Consider the following 20,000-nt stretch of genomic DNA (forward strand, 5'->3'; position numbering starts at 1 on the left):
TATATATATATATATATATATAATATATATATATATATATATATATACACACACACACACACACAACTCTTCATTTCCGTGTCAATTGTTTACCACACTACTGATGCATCAGTTTAAGCTTTAGCATTCTGGAGATTTTCTGCACTAAGGTCTCATTCATGATTGAGAACTTGAGATCAGAATGTGCTGTGACTGTTATCTCGTTTGTCTTGACATCCACCCTCTGTTGAAGAGAATTCACACACATTATATATATGTGTATGTATGTATATATACGCATATAGCAAAACCCCCATAAAAGTGTGAAAATCCCATGTACCACGTATGGCAGCGACATAATAACTTCGTGCGGACCACCAGAGAGAAACTATTTTTCATACACACATTATATATACTGTATGTGTGTATGTTATGTATGTATGTATACGCATATAACAAAACCCCCATAAAAGGGTGAAAATCCCACGTACCACCGTATGGCAGCGACATGATAACTTCGTGTGACCACCAGAGAGAAACTATTTTTCATACACACATTATATATACTGTATGTGTGTATGTATGTATGTATACGCATATAACAAAACCCCCATAAAAGCGTGAAAATCCCACGTACCACGTATGGCAGCGACATGATAACTTCGTGTGACCACCAGAGAGAACTATTTTTCATACACACATTATATATACTGTATGTGTGTATGTATGTATGTATACGCAATATAACAAAACCCCCATAAAAGGGTGAAAATCCACGTACCACGTATGGCAGCGACATGATAACTTTGTGCGACCACCAGAGAGAAACTATTTGTCATGCATGAGAGTGTTCAAGTTCCACCTCACCCGTGGGCATTAGCATGTCACAAGCCTTCTTCTGACCTGTGACAGGCATCACTAATGACAAAACTACAGGTTGACTGTGACGGCTGAGAGAGAGAAGGGCTCAATTACGTGCTATAATTGTTTAGTCGAGTGACCTTGTGGGGTTTTCTAAGCTTCTAACACGACACCATACTGAGTATTCGTTGTACATGCGCTCGTAATTGTGTGGTACGGCACTTTGCTCGTGTTTGGTATGTCGTGGGTTTAGTGTGGTGCCGGCATCTATAGGGTTCAAGTACACCATATTGAGTATTCGTCGTACATGGGCTGGTAATTGTGTGGTACGGCACTTTGCTCGTGTTTGGTATGTCGTGGGTTTAGTATGGTGCCGGCATCTATAGGTTTCAAGTACACCATATTGAGTATTCGTTGTACAAGGGCTCGTAATTGTGTGGTACTGCACTTTGCTCGTGTTTGGTATGTCGTGGGTTTAGTATGGTGCCGGCATCTATAGGTTTCAAGTTCACCATATTGAGTATTCGTTGTACAAGGGCTCGTAATTGTGTGGTACTGCACTTTGCTCGTGTTTGGTATGTCGTGGGTTTAGTATGGTGCCAGCATCTATAGGTTTCAAGTTCACCCATATTGAGTATTCGTTGTACAAGGGCTCGTATTTGTGTGGTACTGCACTTTGCTCGTGTTTGGTATGTCGTGGGTTTAGTATGGTGCCGGCCATCTATAGGTTTCAAGTACACCATATTGAGTATTCGTTGTACAAGGGCTCGTAATTGTGTGGTACTGCACTTTGCTCGTGTTTGGTATGTCGTGGGTTTTAGTATGGTGCCGGCATCTATAGGTTTCAAGTTCACCATATTGAGTATTCGTTGTACAAGGGCTCGTAATTGTGTGGTACTGCACTTTGCTCGTGTTTGGTATGTCGTGGGTTTAGTATGGTGCCAGCATCTATAGGTTTCAAGTTCACCATATTGAGTATTCGTTGTACAAAGGGCTCGTAATTGTGTGGTACTGCACTTTGCTCGTGTTTGGTTTGTCGTGGGTTTAGTATGGTGCCGGCATCTATAGGTTTCAAGTTCACCATTATTGAGTATTCGTTGTACAAGGGCTCGTAATTGTGTGGTACTGCACTTTGCCTCGTGTTTGGTTTGTCGTGGGTTTAGTATGGTGCCGGCATCTATAGGTTTCAAGTTCACCATATTGAGTATTCGTTGTACAAGGGCTCGTAATTGTGTGGTACTGCACTTTGCCTCGTGTTTGGTATGTCGTGGGTTTAGTATGGTGCCGGCATCTATAGGTTTCAAGTACACCATATTGAGTATTCGTTGTACAAGGGCTCGTAATTGTGTGGTACTGCACTTTGCTCGTGGTTTGGTATGTCGTGGGTTTAGTATGGTGCCGGCATCTATAGGTTTCAAGTACACCATATTGAGTATTCGTTGTACAAGGGCTCGTATTGTGTGGTACTGCACTTTGCTCGTGTTTGGTATGTCGTGGGTTTAGTATGGTGCCGGCATCTATAGGTTTCAAGTACACCATATTGAGTATTCGTTGTACAAGGGCTCGTAATTGTGTGGTACTGCACTTTGCTCGTGTTTGGTATGTCGTGGGTTTAGTATGGTGCCGGCATCTATAGGTTTCAAGTACACCATATTGAGTATTCGTTGTACAAGGGCTCGTAATTGTGTGGTACTGCACTTTGCTCGTGTTTGGTATGTCGTGGGTTTAGTATGGTGCCGGCATCTATAGGTTTTCAAGTACACCATATTGAGTATTCGTTGTACAAGGGCTCGTAATTGTGTGGTACTGCACTTTGCTCGTGTTTGGTATGTCGTGGGTTTAGTATGGTGCCGGCATCTATAGGTTTCAAGTACACCATATTGAGTATTCGTTGTACAAGGGCTCGTAATTGTGTGGTACTGCACTTTGCTCGTGTTTGGTATGTCGTGGGTTTAGTATGGTGCCAGCATCTATAGGTTTCAAGTTCACCATATTGAGTATTCGTTGTACAAGGGCTCGTAATTGTGTGGTACTCGCACTTTGCCTCGTGTTTGGTATGTCGTGGGTTTAGTATGGTGCCGGCATCTATAGGGTTCCAGAAATTGGTGCGGAAGTAGCGGTTAAGATTTACATTCTGTGAATATTATTTTTAAAGGCTGCTCATGAATGTCAGAAGCGAGAGACAGATTTCTTTTATTTTTGTTTGTATGAATGAACTGTTGCTATATAAGGATGGTGATTTCATCTTAGAGAAGCCCTGACGAAAGCCGTCAGGTATTGGCTGAAACAGCTGTTGGAATAGCACGCTAAAAATTAACGTCTTATCCTTTAAAACTTTGTTTCTGGAGAAAAGAAAAGATAAAAAGATAAAAGATAGGAAAAACCGTTGCTTAGGAATTAATGTTAGTATTATTAATGTATGTGTGTGTGTGTGTGTATCAATTACTACATTCCTGAACTACTGAATGTGTGTAAATGTTCGATTGAATTTATTTAAATAAATCTAATTAAAAAAAAATCTACATACATTCTTCATTACCATTTATATTTAAAGCTTAACCTCCCTACTTCTCTTATTATTATTATTATTATTATTATTATTATTATTATTATTATTATTATTATTATTATTAGCTAAGGTGCAACTCTAGCTGGAGAAACAGGATGTTATAAGCCTGAGGGCTCCAACAAGGATAACTGTCCAGTGAGGAAAGGAAATAAGGAAACAGATAGAATATTGTGCCCCGAGTGTACCCTCAAGCAAGAGAACTCTAACCCAAGACAGGAAGGCTATGGCACTACCCAAGACTAGAAAACATTGGTTTGATTTTGGAGTGTCCTTCTCGTAGAAGAGCTGCTTACCCATAGCTAAAAGAGTCTCTTACCAAGAGGAAAGTAGCTACTGAACAATTACAGTGCAATAGTTAAGTCTTACGTCTATTCAGTTCTTTCTTCTACATAAAGCTTTATTGCACTAACTAGCTGTTGTTTTATTGAAGGATAATTTCAACTACCTCCTATTACCTTCGCCTGGGTACGTATTCACCCTTGTCTGTTTCTTAGTTCATTTTTTTCTTTGGGACCAACTTTGCAAAAAGACTACTGTACCGATTTTGACCAGACTTTGGTAGTCGTGTTGGATGTAACCCAAGGATGAATCTGTGTCATTTTGGATGAAGTACATCAAAGTATATGTACGCAGTAGTACTTTGAACATAATCGCAAAGTTAAGTAAATGGCAAATATTTTGTTTGTTTTGGTTTGTTTATGAAGAATATTACACAAAAACTAATGAACCAATTTCAACCAAACTTGGTGGACATGTGGGGTATGACCCAAGGACAAATCCATGAGATTTTGAATCGAATACATCGAAATATAAGTATGCAGTGGAGTTAGGAGCAAAATAAGACTGTTTGGCGTGGCGAAAGCCTGCTCTCTACTAAGTGTCCTAGTTTGGTGTATAAAGTAACTTATTGTGACTATCCAGAGAGAGAGAGAGAGAGATGAGAGGAGAGAGAGAGAGAGGAGAGAGAGAGAGAGATTTTGGATGTCTCAAAGATTTTTTTTTTTAGTCCATCCGGGAGACTCCATTTGCCTCTTGGGTAGAGCGATTTGGGTTTGAACGTTTAGAGAGTTCTTGTGATCTTGTCTAACTTATTCTTGAACTCGTTTACCGGGTTAAACTGTTCACTACATCCGCTGGAAGTCTGTTCCATGTATTTGCTATTTTGTATGTAGAGAGAGAGAGAGAGAGAGAGAGAGAGAGAGAGAGAGAGAGAGAGAGAGAGAGAGAGAGAGAGAGAGAGAGAGTCATATCCTGTGTGGACTTCCTTAGGCTAAGTTTCGTCAAAAACTTTTTTTTTTTCACCTCGTACTTTCACATTGGATTAATTCACACCTTGAACTGTTACATGGTCTAAGTAATTACGGTTTAATATAATACAAAACAACACTTAACACTCTCTCTCTCTCTCTCTCTCTCTCTCTCTCTCTCTCTCTCTCCTCTCTCTCTCTCTCTCTCAATTCTCTACATACAAAATAGCAAATACGTGGAACAAACTTCTAGCGGATGTAGTGAACAGTTTATATGACTCTCTCTCTCTCTCTCTCTCTCCTCTCTCTCTCTCTCTCTCTCTCTCTCCCCAAATTTGTCTTTTTGCCTCCATTTACTTCCTATATTATATTAGGTATACTCTCTCTCTCTCTCTCTCTCTCTCTCTCTCTCTCTCTCCTCTCTCTCTCTCTCTCTCTCTCTCTCTCTCTCTCTCTCTCCCCAAATTTATCTTTTTGCCTCCATTTACTTCCTATATTATATTAGGTATACTCTCTCTCTCTCTCTCTCTCTCTCTCTCTCTCTCTCTCTCTCTCTCTCTCTCTAAATACTCATAATCCATTAATTTGTCCTATGTAATGAAGAAAATTGTATGTGGTTAAATAATTCATTTGATAAAATGCAGCACTTATACCTAATTATGACTCGCCCGGTAATCGAACGTGCGGCCTAGTATTATGAGACTTGTTTTGTTACGACTAACCCACAGAGAGAGAGAGAGAGAGAGAGAGAGAGAGAGAGAGAGAGAGAGAGAGAGAGAGAGAATGTATTATAGGAAATATAAGTCGTACCAGCCAATAAAAAAGACAAAATTAATATTAGTTCCTGACTTGGATATGTAGGATGCTGTTTTGACCTGCAAATTGACCTGCAGCTGACCTGTAGCTTGACCTGCAAATTGATCTACAACTTAACCTGCTATTTGACTTTCTGCTTGACCTGCAAATTGATCTGCAATTTAACCTGCAGCTTGACCTGCAAATTGATCTGCCACTTAACCAGCTATTTGACCTGCAGCTTGACCTGTTATTTGACCTGCAGCTTAACCTGCAACTTGACCTGCAGCTTGACCTGCAAATTGATCTACCACTTAACCTTCTATTTGACCTGCAGCTTGACCTGCAACGTGACCTGTAGCTTGACCTGTAAATTGATCTGCAACATAACCTGCTATTTGACTTGCTTCTTGACCTGCTACTTGACCTGCAAATTGATCTGACACTTAACCTGCTATTTGACCCGCAGCTTGACCTGCTATTTGACCTGCAACTTGACTTGCAGCTTGACCTGTGAATTGATCTGCCACTTGACCTGCTTTTTGACATGTAGCATGACCTGCTAATTGACCTGCTATTTGACCTGCAGCTTGACCTGCAACTTAACCTGTAGCTTGACCCGCAAATTGATCTGCCACTTAACCTGCTATTTGACCTGCAGCTTGACCTGCTATTTGACCTGCAACTTGACTTGAAGCTTGACCTGCAAATTGATCTGCCACTTGACCTGCTATTTGACATGTAGCATGACCTGCTAATTGACCTGCTATTTGACCTGCAGCTTGACCTGCAACTTAACCTGTAGCTTGACCCGCAAATTGATCTGCCACTTCACCTGCTATTTGACCTGCAGCTTGACCTGCTATTTGACCTGTAGCTTAACCTGCAGCTTGACCTGCAAATTGATCTGCCACTTAACCTGCTATTTGACCTGCAAATTAACCTGCTATTTGACCTGCAGCTTGACCTGTAGCTTGACCCGTAAATTGATCTGCAGCTTGACCTGCAAATTGATCTGCAGCGTGACCTGCAACTTTACCCGCTATTTGACCCGCAGCTTGACCTACAAATTGATCTTCAGCGTGACCTCAACATTACCTGTTACTTGACCTGCAACTCTACCTGTTGCTTGACCTACAAATTGACCTGTAGCTTGACCTGTAAATTGACCTGTAACTTGACCTGAAAATTGATCTGCAGCTTGACCTGCAATTTGACCTGCAGCTCGACCTGCAATCTACCTGTAGCCTGACCTGCAAATTGATTTGCAGCGTCACCTGCAACTTGACCTGCAAATCTACCTGTAGCTTGACCTATAAATTGATCTGTAGCTTGACCTACAAATTGATCTGCAACTTGACCAGCAACTTTACCGACTATTTGACCTGCAGCTTGACCTGCAACTTTACCCGTTATTTGACCTGCAGCTTGACCTTCAACTTTACCGGCTATTTGACCTGCAACTTTACCGGCTATTTGACCTGCAACTTTACCGGCTATTTGACCTGCAGCTTGACCTGCAACTTTACCGGCTATTTGACCTGCAGCTTGACCTGCAACTTTACCGGCTATTTGACCTGCAGCTTGACCTGCAACTTTACCGGCTATTTGACCTGCAACTTTACCGGCTATTTGACCTGCAGCTTGACCAGCAACTTTACCGACTATTTGACCTGCACCTTGACCTGCAACTTTACCCGATATTTGACCTGCAACTTTACCGGCTATTTGACCTGCAACTTTACCGGCTATTTGACCTGCAACTTTACCGGCTATTTGACCTGCAGCTTGACCTTCAACTTTACCGGCTATTTGACCTGCAGCTTGACCTGCAACTTTACCCGTTATTTGACCTGCAGCTTGACCTGCAACTTTACCGGCTATTTGACCTGCAACTTTACCGGCTATTTGACCTGCAACTTTACCGGCTATTTGACCTATTTGACCTGCAACTTTACCGGCTATTTGACCTGCAGCTTGACCTGCAACTTTACCGGCTATTTGACCTGCAGCTTGACCTGCAACTAACCTGTATCTTGACCTGCAAGTTGACCTACATCTTGACCTGCAGCTTGACTTAGTTTAGGGCCACAGTCAGTTATAAAAGAAACAGAAAAAGGAAAAAAGTTATACTGAAGAGTTGAGATTAACCTAATTTTTATTATTTTTTTTTTTTTTTTTAGAAAATAGTTCAGGTAGAAAGCCCTATAGGCCTACAGAAAAGCTTTGAATATTTATATTTTTGTTTTCAAAACGAGTTTTACTCACGGGACTAGTCTATTATGCTCTTACATATGTAGGCCTATTAGGTCTTGGAATCTTAATAAAAACTATCCTTAATTACATTGTTATCTCGAGTTGTAGGCCTAATGGGCTGTGTTTTAAGATACATCTTATATGTTTTTAAGTGAACAGGGTTAGGCCTAGTCAGGTGACTTGTGTTAGGATGTAGAATAGGCCTATTATATATTTCGTCATTAGCTTTATCTATAATAAAACGTAGCCTAATAACGCCAGCAATCATCTATTGATTTGATTATATACTGTGGCGTCACAGGGCTAAGGGTCTTTACTCCCATCCCATGATAAGGCTTAACACCTCTGCTTCGTATGAGATTTTTTGCAACTATGAATATTTATCATATTTATAGTTCATATTTATAGTTTTGGAAAGTCAAAATCACCTATACATCATCTTCCAGTGTCAATATTACATAGAATGAACATAGAAACACATTAAGTTCAATAGTTTAATTAAGGTCATATTAAAATGTTATAAAAACAACAGGATTCAATTAAGTATTAGCAGGTGGTTTTTCTTATGGAAAACGCACCTGAATGTTCAAGGGATACTAAAATATATCGTCTCCTATGTCGCTTTTGTGACATCCACAAGTACCACAAATCTGTAAAAAAAAGTTTCTTTAATGCCACAAGAAAGCAACCATTTCGAATTTGAGATAAAAATATAAAGAAATGTAGATTATTAAAGCATTTCCTGCAATATATCTTATGTGGTAATGGTTGAAATAGATTGTGAAGATATTCATGGGGTCTTTTAACAGTATGGTGGTGGTAAAATGTAGAGAATTATAATTTAAAGGTTATCCAGAGGGTTAAATATTATATGCACATATGATCAGAGATAATAAACAAACCCTTTCTCTCTCCCCCTAATTATACAATTATTCTTTTATTTTAAATGATTAAGAAAACACAGACAATGCTTTTAAGAAATATTCTTTTCAGTAGTACATCTGGTTTTACTTTGATTAATGTAATGGACTCCTAATTCTCTTGAAGAATATTTTTAGCAACAGTACTGCTAATTTTGATATGGTAATTCAGAAATTAAGAGATTGATATCATTAATGTACCAGAGAAATAGTGCCTTCAGAAATTAAGAGATTGATATCACAAATGTACCAGAGAAATAGTGCCTTCAGAAATTAAGAGATTGATATCATTAATGTACCAGAGAAATAGTGCCTTCAGAAATTAAGAGATTGATATCATTAATGTACCAGAGAAATAGTGCCTTCGAAAATTTCATCGTCTGTACTCACCAGTAGGAAAGAGCCATCACAACCCAGCAATCGACAAAGGTCCCAGTTGTCTCTGTACGTAGGGGCTAGAATCCCACTCCAGAAGTGTACGCTAGGGTCTGTCATCCAATCCTCACCAGTGCCGTTGTTAATAAGTTCCACCAGATTGAGTTGGGTACGCATGTATTGGTCTGTGGGGTACATAAGTATTGGTCTTTAGGTGTAGGGTACGCATGTATTGGTCTGAAGGGTATGTAAGTATTAGTCTATAGGGTACATAAATATTGGTATATAGGGTACACATGTATTAGTCTATAGGGTACGTAAATATTGGTATGTAGGGTACACATGTATTGGTCTGTAGGGTACATAAGTATTGGTCTGTAGGGTATGTAAGTATTAGTCTATAGGGTACGTAAATATTGGTATGTAGGGTACGCATGTATTGGTCTGTAGAGTACACATGTATTGGTTTGTACAGTACCCATATATTGGTCTGTATGGTCTGCATATATTGGTCTGTAGGGTAGGCATGTATTGGTCTGTTGAGTATGCATGTATTGGTCTGTTGGGTATGCATGTATTGGTCTGTCTGGTACACATGTATTGGTCTGTAGGGTACGCATGTATGGGTCTGTAGTGTACACATGTATTGGTCTGTCTGGTACACATCTATTGGTCTGTAGGGTATGCATGTATTGGTCTGTAGAGTATGCATGTATTGGTCTGTAGGGTACGTAAGTAAATTTAGCATCAGCGTTGTGCAAATTATTAGATTTTGTTGGGGTTTTCAGTAAGCGCGAGTCATGCTCATTATCTACAGACACAGTCTTAATGGTACGGACTTGATTTAGCTTTCTTGTAGATCTGAATGTCTTATTAGCTGAAAGGCCAAGGGCCCAACTTTCTTTTGTTAGTATGACCGGTCCGCATTAAGTGCAGAGCTTGCCATACCTTGATACAGTGTTGCTTTAACTACTAAGTCAAAGGCGATTAATTTGCATTGATGTCAAACCTTTCATCAATGGCATGGCCTTGGTATTGTGCCCCCATAGATCATGACTTATTTATTTAAAGGCGAAGGGTCCTACCTTCGCAGTATCATTCCTAGTAACCCCATTAACTTCAGGCCTCCGCTTAAATGGTCTATAGTAATGTGTTGCTCAAGACTGCCTTGTATCAAGTCAAAGATTGTGGGACCTGCCCTTAAGAGGTTGCTGGCGAGTCTATTTTATTAAAATTGACATTGTCTATAAACTCATTCTATAGTTTTTTCTGGGATTCTAAAGTTTTTTTCTGGGATTTTATCCAAGTTGTCTGACAAAATATCGTTTGGAAGGTCAGAGATTTTGTCTATAATCTCAATATAGTTGGTTTTTTTCTGGAATTTTATCTTATCCTAAATGCATTTACAAAAAGGTAAAGCTGACCATAATTTTTTGTTCACCTGAGTTTCGCAGATCGTCAAAGTAGCAACAGCTGTTCAGGCCACCGGCGTTGTGGTAGAATCCGTGGCTCGCGCGTCCTACGTAGGCCACCGGATGGGTACCGTCCACAACTTCGTAGTGGCCCGGGATCCTAGTGTACCAACCTTTCTTTTGACCAAACATGACCTCAGCTAGGTAGGGACCAGTTTCCCAATTCCTGACCTGAAAATTGTTTAAAGGTTTACAGATCGCTCACGATTGTCAGAGACAAGGGACAGGCCAATGCCCTAGAGCAGGGATGGGGAACCTGCGGCCTTAAGGCCGCATATGGCCTTCTGGACCACCAAGTACGGCCTTCTACGGCCTTTGATATATGTATAGTATGAGTAGTATATTTCTGCTTTGACACTGAATACTGTGTTTTTGAAATCATTCTACTATATGTACACACAGACAATAATAAAATTGTGTTCAGTGATGTGCATCCCAGAGAATGGAAGCAATTTTTCCTTGAATTCAATGAATCCTAACTTAATACAACTAGCAGTTTTTCCTTGTTAGCTGCAACAGCTGTTGTAGCTAATAAGGAAAAACTGCTAGACGAGAGAGTTCCTGTTTTGTCCATCTCCTCACTGTGATCTATGTTAGTTTTAGATGAGTCAACAGGTTCCAGATTTTTGGCATAAAAATATTTTACTTGTGCTTTCACTGATGAGTTTTTGATTGTATGAAAAACAGCTCCCCTTGGGTAACCTTAACACAAGGACAAGAGGAACAGACATTTTAACAACTTCAATAAGCAATGTCACAAAGGAGGACTAAATTTTGCTTCCTTATTATAATAAGTTATGCACTGATGGTGTTCAAGCTATGTGTGGCCTTAAGGAGCATTGAGAAATAGCAAGATGGCCTTCATCCAAAAAAGGGTTCCCCACCCCTGGCCTAGAGACTGACCATATATACATATGATCAGCGCCCGAGAACCCTTGCCATAAAGCTAGGACCAGGTAGGGCCAGTCAATTGACTGCTGATGGCTCTGCAGGTAGACCTATGGGTTCCCCTAAACCTCCCATCCCTAGCTGACAAGGATGGTCAGGTTGCAGACGCTATTAGAAACTAGCGGACGCTATTGGAAACTAGCGGACGCTATTAGAAACTAGCAGGACGCTATTAGAAACTATTAAATTTGAGTTGTAGCCTACGGAATAGCAAGCAGGGACGGTTTCTAATATTGATATTTTATTTAATAAGACATTAAGTAGAATTTATTTCATAATAGCTAGCAGTTCCTTAATAGCTCCATGACCTACTCAAGCCTGGTGGCTGTGACACACCAGAGTCGACTATATCCCAGGTACATCACGTGGTGATTAGGTCAACAATAGATATATATATATATATATATATATACACAGTATATATATATATATATATATATATATATATATATATATATATATATATACACAGTATATATATATATATATATATATATATATATATATATATATATATATATATATATATATATATATATATATATATATATACACACACAGTATATATACATATATATATATATATATATATATATATATATATATATATATATATATACATATATATATATGATAAATTTTGCACATTTTTACGTGTTTTTCATATTCAAATAAGCCATATATATTTTTGATACATTAATGTCTGGATTCTCTTAACGACCTCGGGATCAGAGCCCCAGGCGAAATCACACAAAGACAAGAGCTTGGCTCCGGCCGGGAATCGAACCCTGGTCGGCAAGCTTTATATATATATATATATATATATATATATATATATATATATATATATATATATATATATATATATATATATATATATATATATATATATATATAAACATTTAAACAATTACTCGTTAATGATGCAATCTCTGCAAGGCTTAAGGCACGATTAGTCACCTCACTTCGCAAAAAGAAGTGTAATATTTCGTGTTACGAATTTTGATAAGACACTGAGGAGCTGCTTGAGTAGTTTTGAGTATCAACAGCAAAACAATCTCAAGGACGAGCTCTGCTCTTCAAGTCGCATCTTTGCGGGTGAAGCTAGTTTTGAGTAAAACTAGTTTAGACTAATATGTAGTTTTTGGATGCAACTGGAATGTCTATTGTCCCCCACTGGCAGTTTTTCAAAACTTTTAATATTAGAATCAAATTCTTGACACGTTTTTTTTTTTTTTCGGGTATAAAACAACAACCAAAACAACAACATAACAACAGCAAATACAGACGTTTCTAATCCACTGCAGGACAAAGGCCTCAGACATGTCCTAGTTATATAATTCTTGACACGTTTTGTTTCTTCGGGTATACAACAACAGCAACAACAACAGCAACAAATACAACCGTTTCTAATCCACTGCAGGACAAAGGCCTCGGACATGTCCTAGTTATATGAGGGATAGTGTGTATCTTTTTCTTTTTCATTTCCCCCTTATTTTTTTACTTAATCAGTTCTCTGGAAGCTAGTATGATATTTACTGGATTTTAGGATTCATTAATATGAATGTTTGTAAATTTTGAGTAATTTAAAGATAATGATTATCTTAATGATAATGCAAACTTCCCCTTTGGAAATATGAACAGCTGAACTGTGATATACCAGACCAACACTTTTTACTACTTCATAAAAGAGAGCACTATGCACCATCTGGCTGAGTAGGTATAGTTATAAGATTTAAAGGCCGCTCATGAATGGCAGAGGCAAGGGACAGTGACAGTGCCCCAAAAGCCCTATAAAGTTAAAGTTGCGGGTTTTAGGTCTCCACAGAGACGATTTACATCGTCCTCCTCGGGCGACCATTAGCCAGCAGGGACTATCACTAGTCCCCTCTAACCTCCCCCCCAGGCGCCACGTGGGAGTACCCCCCGGTAGAAGGTCTCACAGTATTCGCGTCCCTGGCGGGGACCGAACTCGGGACCTCTATAATAGAGATCCGCGATGCTACCAACCTTGCTATCCGGAGTATACATATGATTAGCACTCAATTTCCCCTCTCCACACAAGCTAGGACCAGGGAGGGCCAGGAAATCGCTGCTGATGACTCAGCAGGTAAATGTATAGATTCATAACCCCCAAACACCCCATCCTTAGCTCACAATGATGGTGAGGTTGCAGATACTACAAGAAACTATCGAGCTCGCATGGGACTCGATCCCTAGTCTGGCAGATCGCCAGGTAGAGACGTTTCCAATAAGCCAGCACAACCTTAAGCTGGGTTATCAAGGGGCACTGGTTCTTATCCCGTGAGGCCCTGTCCACACTACCGGGCAGTCCCCGACGGGCAAACAGTGATACCAGACCACAATAGTTAGTAAGATTGAGGGTTAATTACGTCAGAAGCGGGAAAACCACAGACAGGGATCTGGCATCATAAAGTGTTGCCAGATCCCTGCCTTTAGTTTTCCCGCTTCTGACATCATCAATCCTCATTTTCACTAACTATTGTGGCCTGGTATCACTGTTTGCCCGTCGGGGACTGCCCGGTAGTGTGGACAGGGCCTTAGAGTTGGAATATCTTATAATGTTTATGATAAAAAAGGAGGATGATAACCAGAGGGGCACTCAGTAGAGAGTATGTCTTTCCCACACCAATCCGTCGTATTTCGCTCTTGACTCCATTGCGTATTTGTACTTCGATATATTTTCTTCAAAATTTAATGCATTTGTCTTTGGGTCATACCCCACATGTCCACCAAGTTTCGTTGAAATAAGTTCAGTAGTTTTTGCGTAAAGTTGTTCACAAAAATAAAATAAACTAAAAAAATATATTCCATTCACTTGACTTCTTCTTTGTCTGCATCTTTTCCCACTCCAATGTGGGGTTGATGTTTCTGGCCAGCTTTCTCCATCTACCTCTGTCCCACACCTCATCACCGGTTAATCCCTTTGATCGAAGGTCATCCTTGATACAGTCCACCCACCTTCGCTTTGGTCTCCCTCTCCTTCTCGTTCCCCGTACCTCCATTTCCATCACTCTCCTCCCAATATACTGTTCATCTCTTCTCATGACATGACCATTCCGCTTTGATGTACTTTATCCAAAATGTTACAGATTTACATATGTTTATATATTTTGATCAAAATCGATACAGTAGTTTTTGTGTACAGTTGTTCATAAAAAACACAACATGGGTGAATGCATACCTTTGGTGAAGTTGATAATTACCTTTACTACAATAAACTCCCACCAGGCGTCCCTCTCACCAGAAACGCCATCGCATTTATGGTTGTAGCCTGTGAATGTCCAGTAGGCTGTTGGTATAAGGAGAAATTATAAGCGTTTGTAACTATCTTGTATGATCGGAGCGTTAACATTCATCAGTTGCATAATTTATTTCATGGTATTCGTAATTAAATCCGTTTCTGTATCAAATTGGGGGGTAGCCGACATCAAACAAAGGAACAAAAGGGGACTTTTCCTTTCTCCGCTCCTTCCAGCCTGACGAGGGATTCAGCCGTGTTTGGCTGGTACTGCAAGGGTAATAATAATACCAAAAGGGACACAAAAAGGATAAATATAATTCACTGCTAGAATTTTGGAATTGGTAAAAGCAACAATTATAACAATGACAACTACACTGCTGGTAATAAGGATGATGTATTTATAATACATTACTCATAACTGTCACTGGTTAGCTAAGGTACAGATTAGAGAGGAGGTTTGCCTTTCCACTTATTACTGTTTGGCTTTGTTGCTTGGATATCCAAGAACGTATGGATATAATTTAATTAAAGTTGATAAACAAATTGATGATTAGGCCTCCTCAAGGAGACTAACAAGTTGTTGATGACCTCATGTATGCTCGTCCATAGGTATGCTGAACTTTCAAGCACATTTTGCCATAATTTTTTTTTTTAAATTGCTCTAACAGCCTTAATTTTTGTTATAGAGAGGTCAGGTTGGTCTCATTCTTTTGGAAAATGCCTGAAGGTTCTCATAAAGTTATCAAAAATATGCAAAAACATGTAAATAACAGTGTATTGCAAGAACGTACCTGTACGTCCATTTGGGGTGAAACGGATAAGTTAGCAATGCCCTCAAGAAAATGCTTAGTCGAACTATTTATCATCTGTTTTCCTAGAGCTGGCGGTAAATACCTGGAGCCGATATCACCGAGTTTACTTGTGATTGGTACAATTCAAATGCATTGGCCAATCAGATAGGCCGTAGATAACCACATCTGGTATCGCGGGGAGTAATTGTGATTGGCGGAAGCTCGTGCATCGGCCAATCAGATAGAAGCTCAAATGATACCGACTGCTGGTTTTTACTCCCAGAATACAGATAGTACAGTTTAAACAGTCTGTATACTGTCACAATCCTGTTTTCCCATAACGCTGTTGTGAGGTTTTACTGTCAAAACATACCAATATGCAGATTCTCTTGGCATGGCATTGCATGCCAATACGTGGGCACGTCTCCTTCCAGGATGGAACTATAGTTCATATTACACATTCTCGACCAGTCGCCTCCTTTTCGCGTTGTGTAGTAATTCGTGGCATCTTCAGGGTAGCAAAAGTCATGTTCACCCTCCTGTTTAAGAGAAGAACGAGTTGCCTAATAGCTTTTTCTGACTAATATTAAACATTATAACTTTTTTTCCTATACTTAAGTGCTTACCCCACTTTTCTTGACTGAAGCCTTTGTAATTAGAGTATTTTATCTACTTTTCAATTGGGAAAGTCACCTTGTGTAAAGGTAAATGAGTCATAATGCAGGCTGGGAAGCCAAGGTTATTTTTCCCTGTTGCAGAGCACTTGGGCTTATAGCATCCTGCTTTTCTAACTAGGGTTGTAGCTTAGCTAGTAATAATAATAATATTTGTTCATGCACTGACCTTGTCATGGAATCTTAACAGTGGCGCGTGCTTTTCCACCAAGTCTTCGACTGCAAACAGCTGATCTTCTGTTAGTTCAACAAAAGCTAAGCTGTCTCTTGCAACTCCAGCTCCTGTGTGTTGAGAAAGATTCACATATATAATTATACATACACTATATATTTGAATGAATATATATATATATATATATATATATATATATATATATATATATATATAAATATATATATATATCAAATAAGCCATATATATTAATACATTAAAGTCTGGATTCTCTTAACAACCTCGGGATCAGAGCCCCAGGTGAAATCCCTCAAAGACTATAGTATCTGACCGGCCGGGTTTCGAACCCTGGTCCAGGAGACTTGTATGACATTGACCATACCACTTAGCCACTTCATGTCCCTAATAATAATGTGCAAAATTTATCATATATATATATATATATATATATATATATATATATATATATATATCTATATCTATATACATACATACATACATACATACATACATACATGCAACAAAAACAACAAATGCAGCTGTTTCTACTTCACTGCAGGACAAAGGCCTTAGACATGTCCTTTATCTTGTGTGATGTTTGGCCATTTTCCTCATCTAGCTGTCCGCTGCGAATTGGTGATGATGGAAGACTTTAGTCTGATCGCTCACAGCAAACCAATCAAGTATGTGTGACCCTGACTAGTACAGCTTAGCTGATCAGGGCGATACAGAAACCCTTTCATCACGTTAAGGTATCCTCACTCTGATAGGGATATTATATATATATATATATATATATATATATGTATGTATATATATATATATATATATATATATATATATATATATATATACAGTATATATATATATATATATATATATATATATATATATATATATATATAGTGTATATATATACAGTATATATATATATATATATATATATATATATATATATATATATATATATATATATATATATATATAGTGTATATATATATATATATATATTATATATATATATATATTATATATATATATATATATATATATATATATTTATATATATATATATATATATATATATATATATATATATATACAGTATATATGTATATATATATATATATATATATATATATATATATATATATATATATATATATATATATAAAATAAATATGTAAATAGTGTAATCACCATATTTACCTTTCCTGACCAGGAGTACTATTAAAAGCAATGATATAATTGCTTGCATCTTTGATTGCAGATTTGAAGTCTGACAGTGACTGACAAGAGACTTTTTGACTGATAAGTCAGCTTTACTTATATCAGAGGCCTGTTTCCTCTTAAAAAAAAAAAACCCTCGACTGATAAATGAAGGAAAAATGGTTCTTTGAATTTTTTTTTTATGATTATAAGGAAATTGTTTTAATTTTTTTTTTAAATTTTCATTTGAGTTTGTAAAATATTTCTCTCGAAGATAGACTTTTCTGTTGGATAGTTCATTTGGACGACAGTAATAACTACTACTACTACTACTACTACTACTACTACTACTACTACTACTACTACTACTACTACTACTTTGATTGTTCATTACTTCTCATGCAGTTTATTTATGTCCTCATATCCTTTCCTCACTGGGATATTTTTCCTTGTTGGAACCCTTGGGCTTAAAGCATCCTACTTTTCCAACTAGGGTTCTAGCTTAGCTAATAATAATAATAATAATAATAATAATAATGATAATAATAATAATACATAAAATAAAGAAAACCCCAAATTAGTGAATTATGTACAGTAGGGCACAGGAATTCATGATACACCTCGCTCTGAGTTTAGCCCAACCTACCCCCTCTGGATTCTCTTTCTCTACACTGCATGTTTGGTTACTGACAGTCCAGTAAGGGTGTGGCTCGGTGTATTTCCTCAGGAACCTGTACAACTGTACGTGGCTATTATTATTATTATTATTATTATTATTATTATTATTATTATTATTATTATTATTTGCTAAGCTACAACCCTAGTTGGAAAAGCAGGATGCTATAAAACAAGGTGCTCCAACAGGGAAAATAGCCCAGTGAGGAAAGGAATAAAGGAAAAATCAAATATAGAAGAGTAACATCAAAATAAATATCGCCTATATAACTATATAAACTTTTAACAAAACAAGAGGAAGAGAAATTAAATAGAATAGTGTGCCCGAATGTACTCTCAACCAAGAGAACTCTAACCTAAGACAGTGGAAGCACATGGTACAGAGGCTATGGCACTTCCCAAGACTAGAGAAAAATGGTTTGATTTTGGAGTGTCCTTCTCATAGAAGAGCTGCTTACCATAGCTAGAGAGTCTCTTCTACCCTTACCAAGAGGAAAGTGGCCACTGAACAATTACAGTGCAGTAGTTAACCCCTTAGGTGAAGAAGAATTGCTTGGTAATCTCAGTGTTGTCAGATGTATGAGGACAGAGGAGAATATGTAAAGAATAGGCCAGACTATTCGGTGTATGTGTAGGGGAAAATGAACTGTAACCAGAGAGAAGGATCCAATGTAGTACTGTCTGGCTAGTCAAAAGACGCCATAACTCTCTAGTGGTAGTATCTGAACGGGTGGCTGGTGCCTTGGTTAACTTACTGACGTCTGTCGCAGTTGCGTTGAAGGCGAGTATGGGTCCAGCGACCTCACGCCTAAAAAGTGCCCCTGGGACACTCCCCCGGCCCCTGGGACACTCCCCCGACCCCTGGGACACTCCCCCGGCCCCTGGGACCCTTCCCCGGCCCCTGGGACCCTTCCCCTGCCCCTGGGACACTCCCCCGGCCCCTGGGACCCTTCCCCTGCCCCTGGGACCCTTCCCCTGCCCCTGGGACCCTTCCCCTGCCCCTGGGACACTCCCCCGGCCCCTGGGACCCTTCCCCTGCCCCTGGGACCCTTCCCCTTCCCCTGGGATATAATCAAAACTTTATTGGAGATGTGGAAGATACGCCGTTCCATACTTGACCTAAGTGCGATTCTATTTCCTCAGTTTCTGAGAAAATTAACAAATGATATATTTTATCTATTCGTGATAAGTGTTATTATTCCTTATCACGTGAGACCCAGCTCAGGTGTACATTCAAGGGGGTTATCGGCCCACCCGCGTGTTTAATTCGCATTTCCGCTTTTATTCTAAGTAAAAACAAGAAGTGAATTCTATTTCAGGAGGTGAACATCTTAAATTGAAAATTGCCAATAGTCTTCCACTGTCTTGGTTGAGAGTTCTCTTGCTTGAGGGTACACTCGGGCACACTCTTCTATCTAATTTCTCTTCCTCTTGTTTTGTTAAAGTAGTTATAGTTTATATAGGGAATATTTATTTTAATGTTGTTAATCTTTAAATATTTTATCTTTCCTTCTTTCATTTCCTCACTGGGCTATTTTCCCTGTTGGGGCCCCTGGGCTTATAACATCCTGCTTCTCCGACTAGGGTTGTAGCTTAGCTATTAATAATAATAATAATGGGGTGGCGAAGGCAACAGACACCCATTGACATACTACTGCTAGAGAGTTATTGGGTCTTTTGACTGGTCAGGCAGTACTACATTGGATTCCTCTCTGGTTATGACTCATTTTTACTTTGCCTACACTGAATAGTCAGGCCTATTCTTTACATATTCTCCTCTGTCCTCATACAC

The 20,000-nt window shown here is 38.8% G+C and overlaps 2 protein-coding genes across 3 annotated transcripts; both read right to left on the reverse strand.

The window, feature by feature from the left end:
* Positions 1-6,585: 6,585 nt before the first annotated feature.
* LOC137636426 (circumsporozoite protein-like) lies at positions 6,586-7,843 on the reverse strand. The gene is made up of 2 exons (XM_068368846.1): positions 7,796-7,843; positions 6,586-7,527 (listed from the first exon to the last, which is right to left on the reverse strand). Exons 1-2 carry the CDS (start codon positions 7,841-7,843, stop codon positions 6,586-6,588), a joined length of 990 nt encoding a protein of 329 aa, XP_068224947.1.
* A 344-nt stretch (positions 7,844-8,187) lies between these two features.
* LOC137636434 (uncharacterized) lies at positions 8,188-17,644 on the reverse strand. Of its 2 annotated transcripts, XM_068368859.1 has the most exons (7): positions 17,534-17,644; positions 16,322-16,434; positions 15,852-16,017; positions 14,650-14,735; positions 10,444-10,645; positions 9,018-9,187; positions 8,188-8,357 (listed from the first exon to the last, which is right to left on the reverse strand). In XM_068368859.1, the coding sequence occupies exons 1-7, from the start codon at positions 17,580-17,582 to the stop codon at positions 8,304-8,306; spliced, it is 840 nt and encodes a 279-aa protein (XP_068224960.1). In that variant the 5' UTR covers positions 17,583-17,644; the 3' UTR covers positions 8,188-8,303. The 2 variants fall into 2 exon arrangements, with proteins under 2 accessions (XP_068224960.1, XP_068224961.1); XM_068368860.1 differs by lacking the exons at positions 8,188-8,357; positions 9,018-9,187 and adding an exon at positions 9,289-9,446.
* Between the last annotated feature and the right edge of the window lie 2,356 nt (positions 17,645-20,000).

The sequence above is a fragment of the Palaemon carinicauda genome, unplaced genomic scaffold, assembly GCF_036898095.1.
Source record: "Palaemon carinicauda isolate YSFRI2023 unplaced genomic scaffold, ASM3689809v2 scaffold297, whole genome shotgun sequence".
NCBI classification, from domain to species: domain Eukaryota; kingdom Metazoa; phylum Arthropoda; class Malacostraca; order Decapoda; family Palaemonidae; genus Palaemon; species Palaemon carinicauda.

Excerpts from the sequence above, each read along its gene's own strand:
- LOC137636434 (XM_068368859.1), bottom strand. The coding sequence starts at position 17,582 with ATGCAAGCAATTATATCATTGCTTTTAATAGTACTCCTGGTCAGGAAA. Across the intron at positions 16,435-17,533 it reads AGTACTCCTGGTCAGGAAAG|GAGCTGGAGTTGCAAGAGAC; the intron begins GTAAATATGGTG and ends CTCAACACACAG. Across the intron at positions 9,188-10,443 it reads TGACGATCTGCGAAACTCAG|ACCAATACATGCGTACCCAA; the intron begins GTGAACAAAAAA and ends TGTACCCCACAG.
- LOC137636426 (XM_068368846.1), bottom strand. The coding sequence starts at position 7,843 with ATGTATCTTAAAACACAGCCCATTAGGCCTACAACTCGAGATAACAAT. Across the intron at positions 7,528-7,795 it reads CTACAACTCGAGATAACAAT|TCAAGCTGCAGGTCAAGATG; the intron begins GTAATTAAGGAT and ends CCCTAAACTAAG.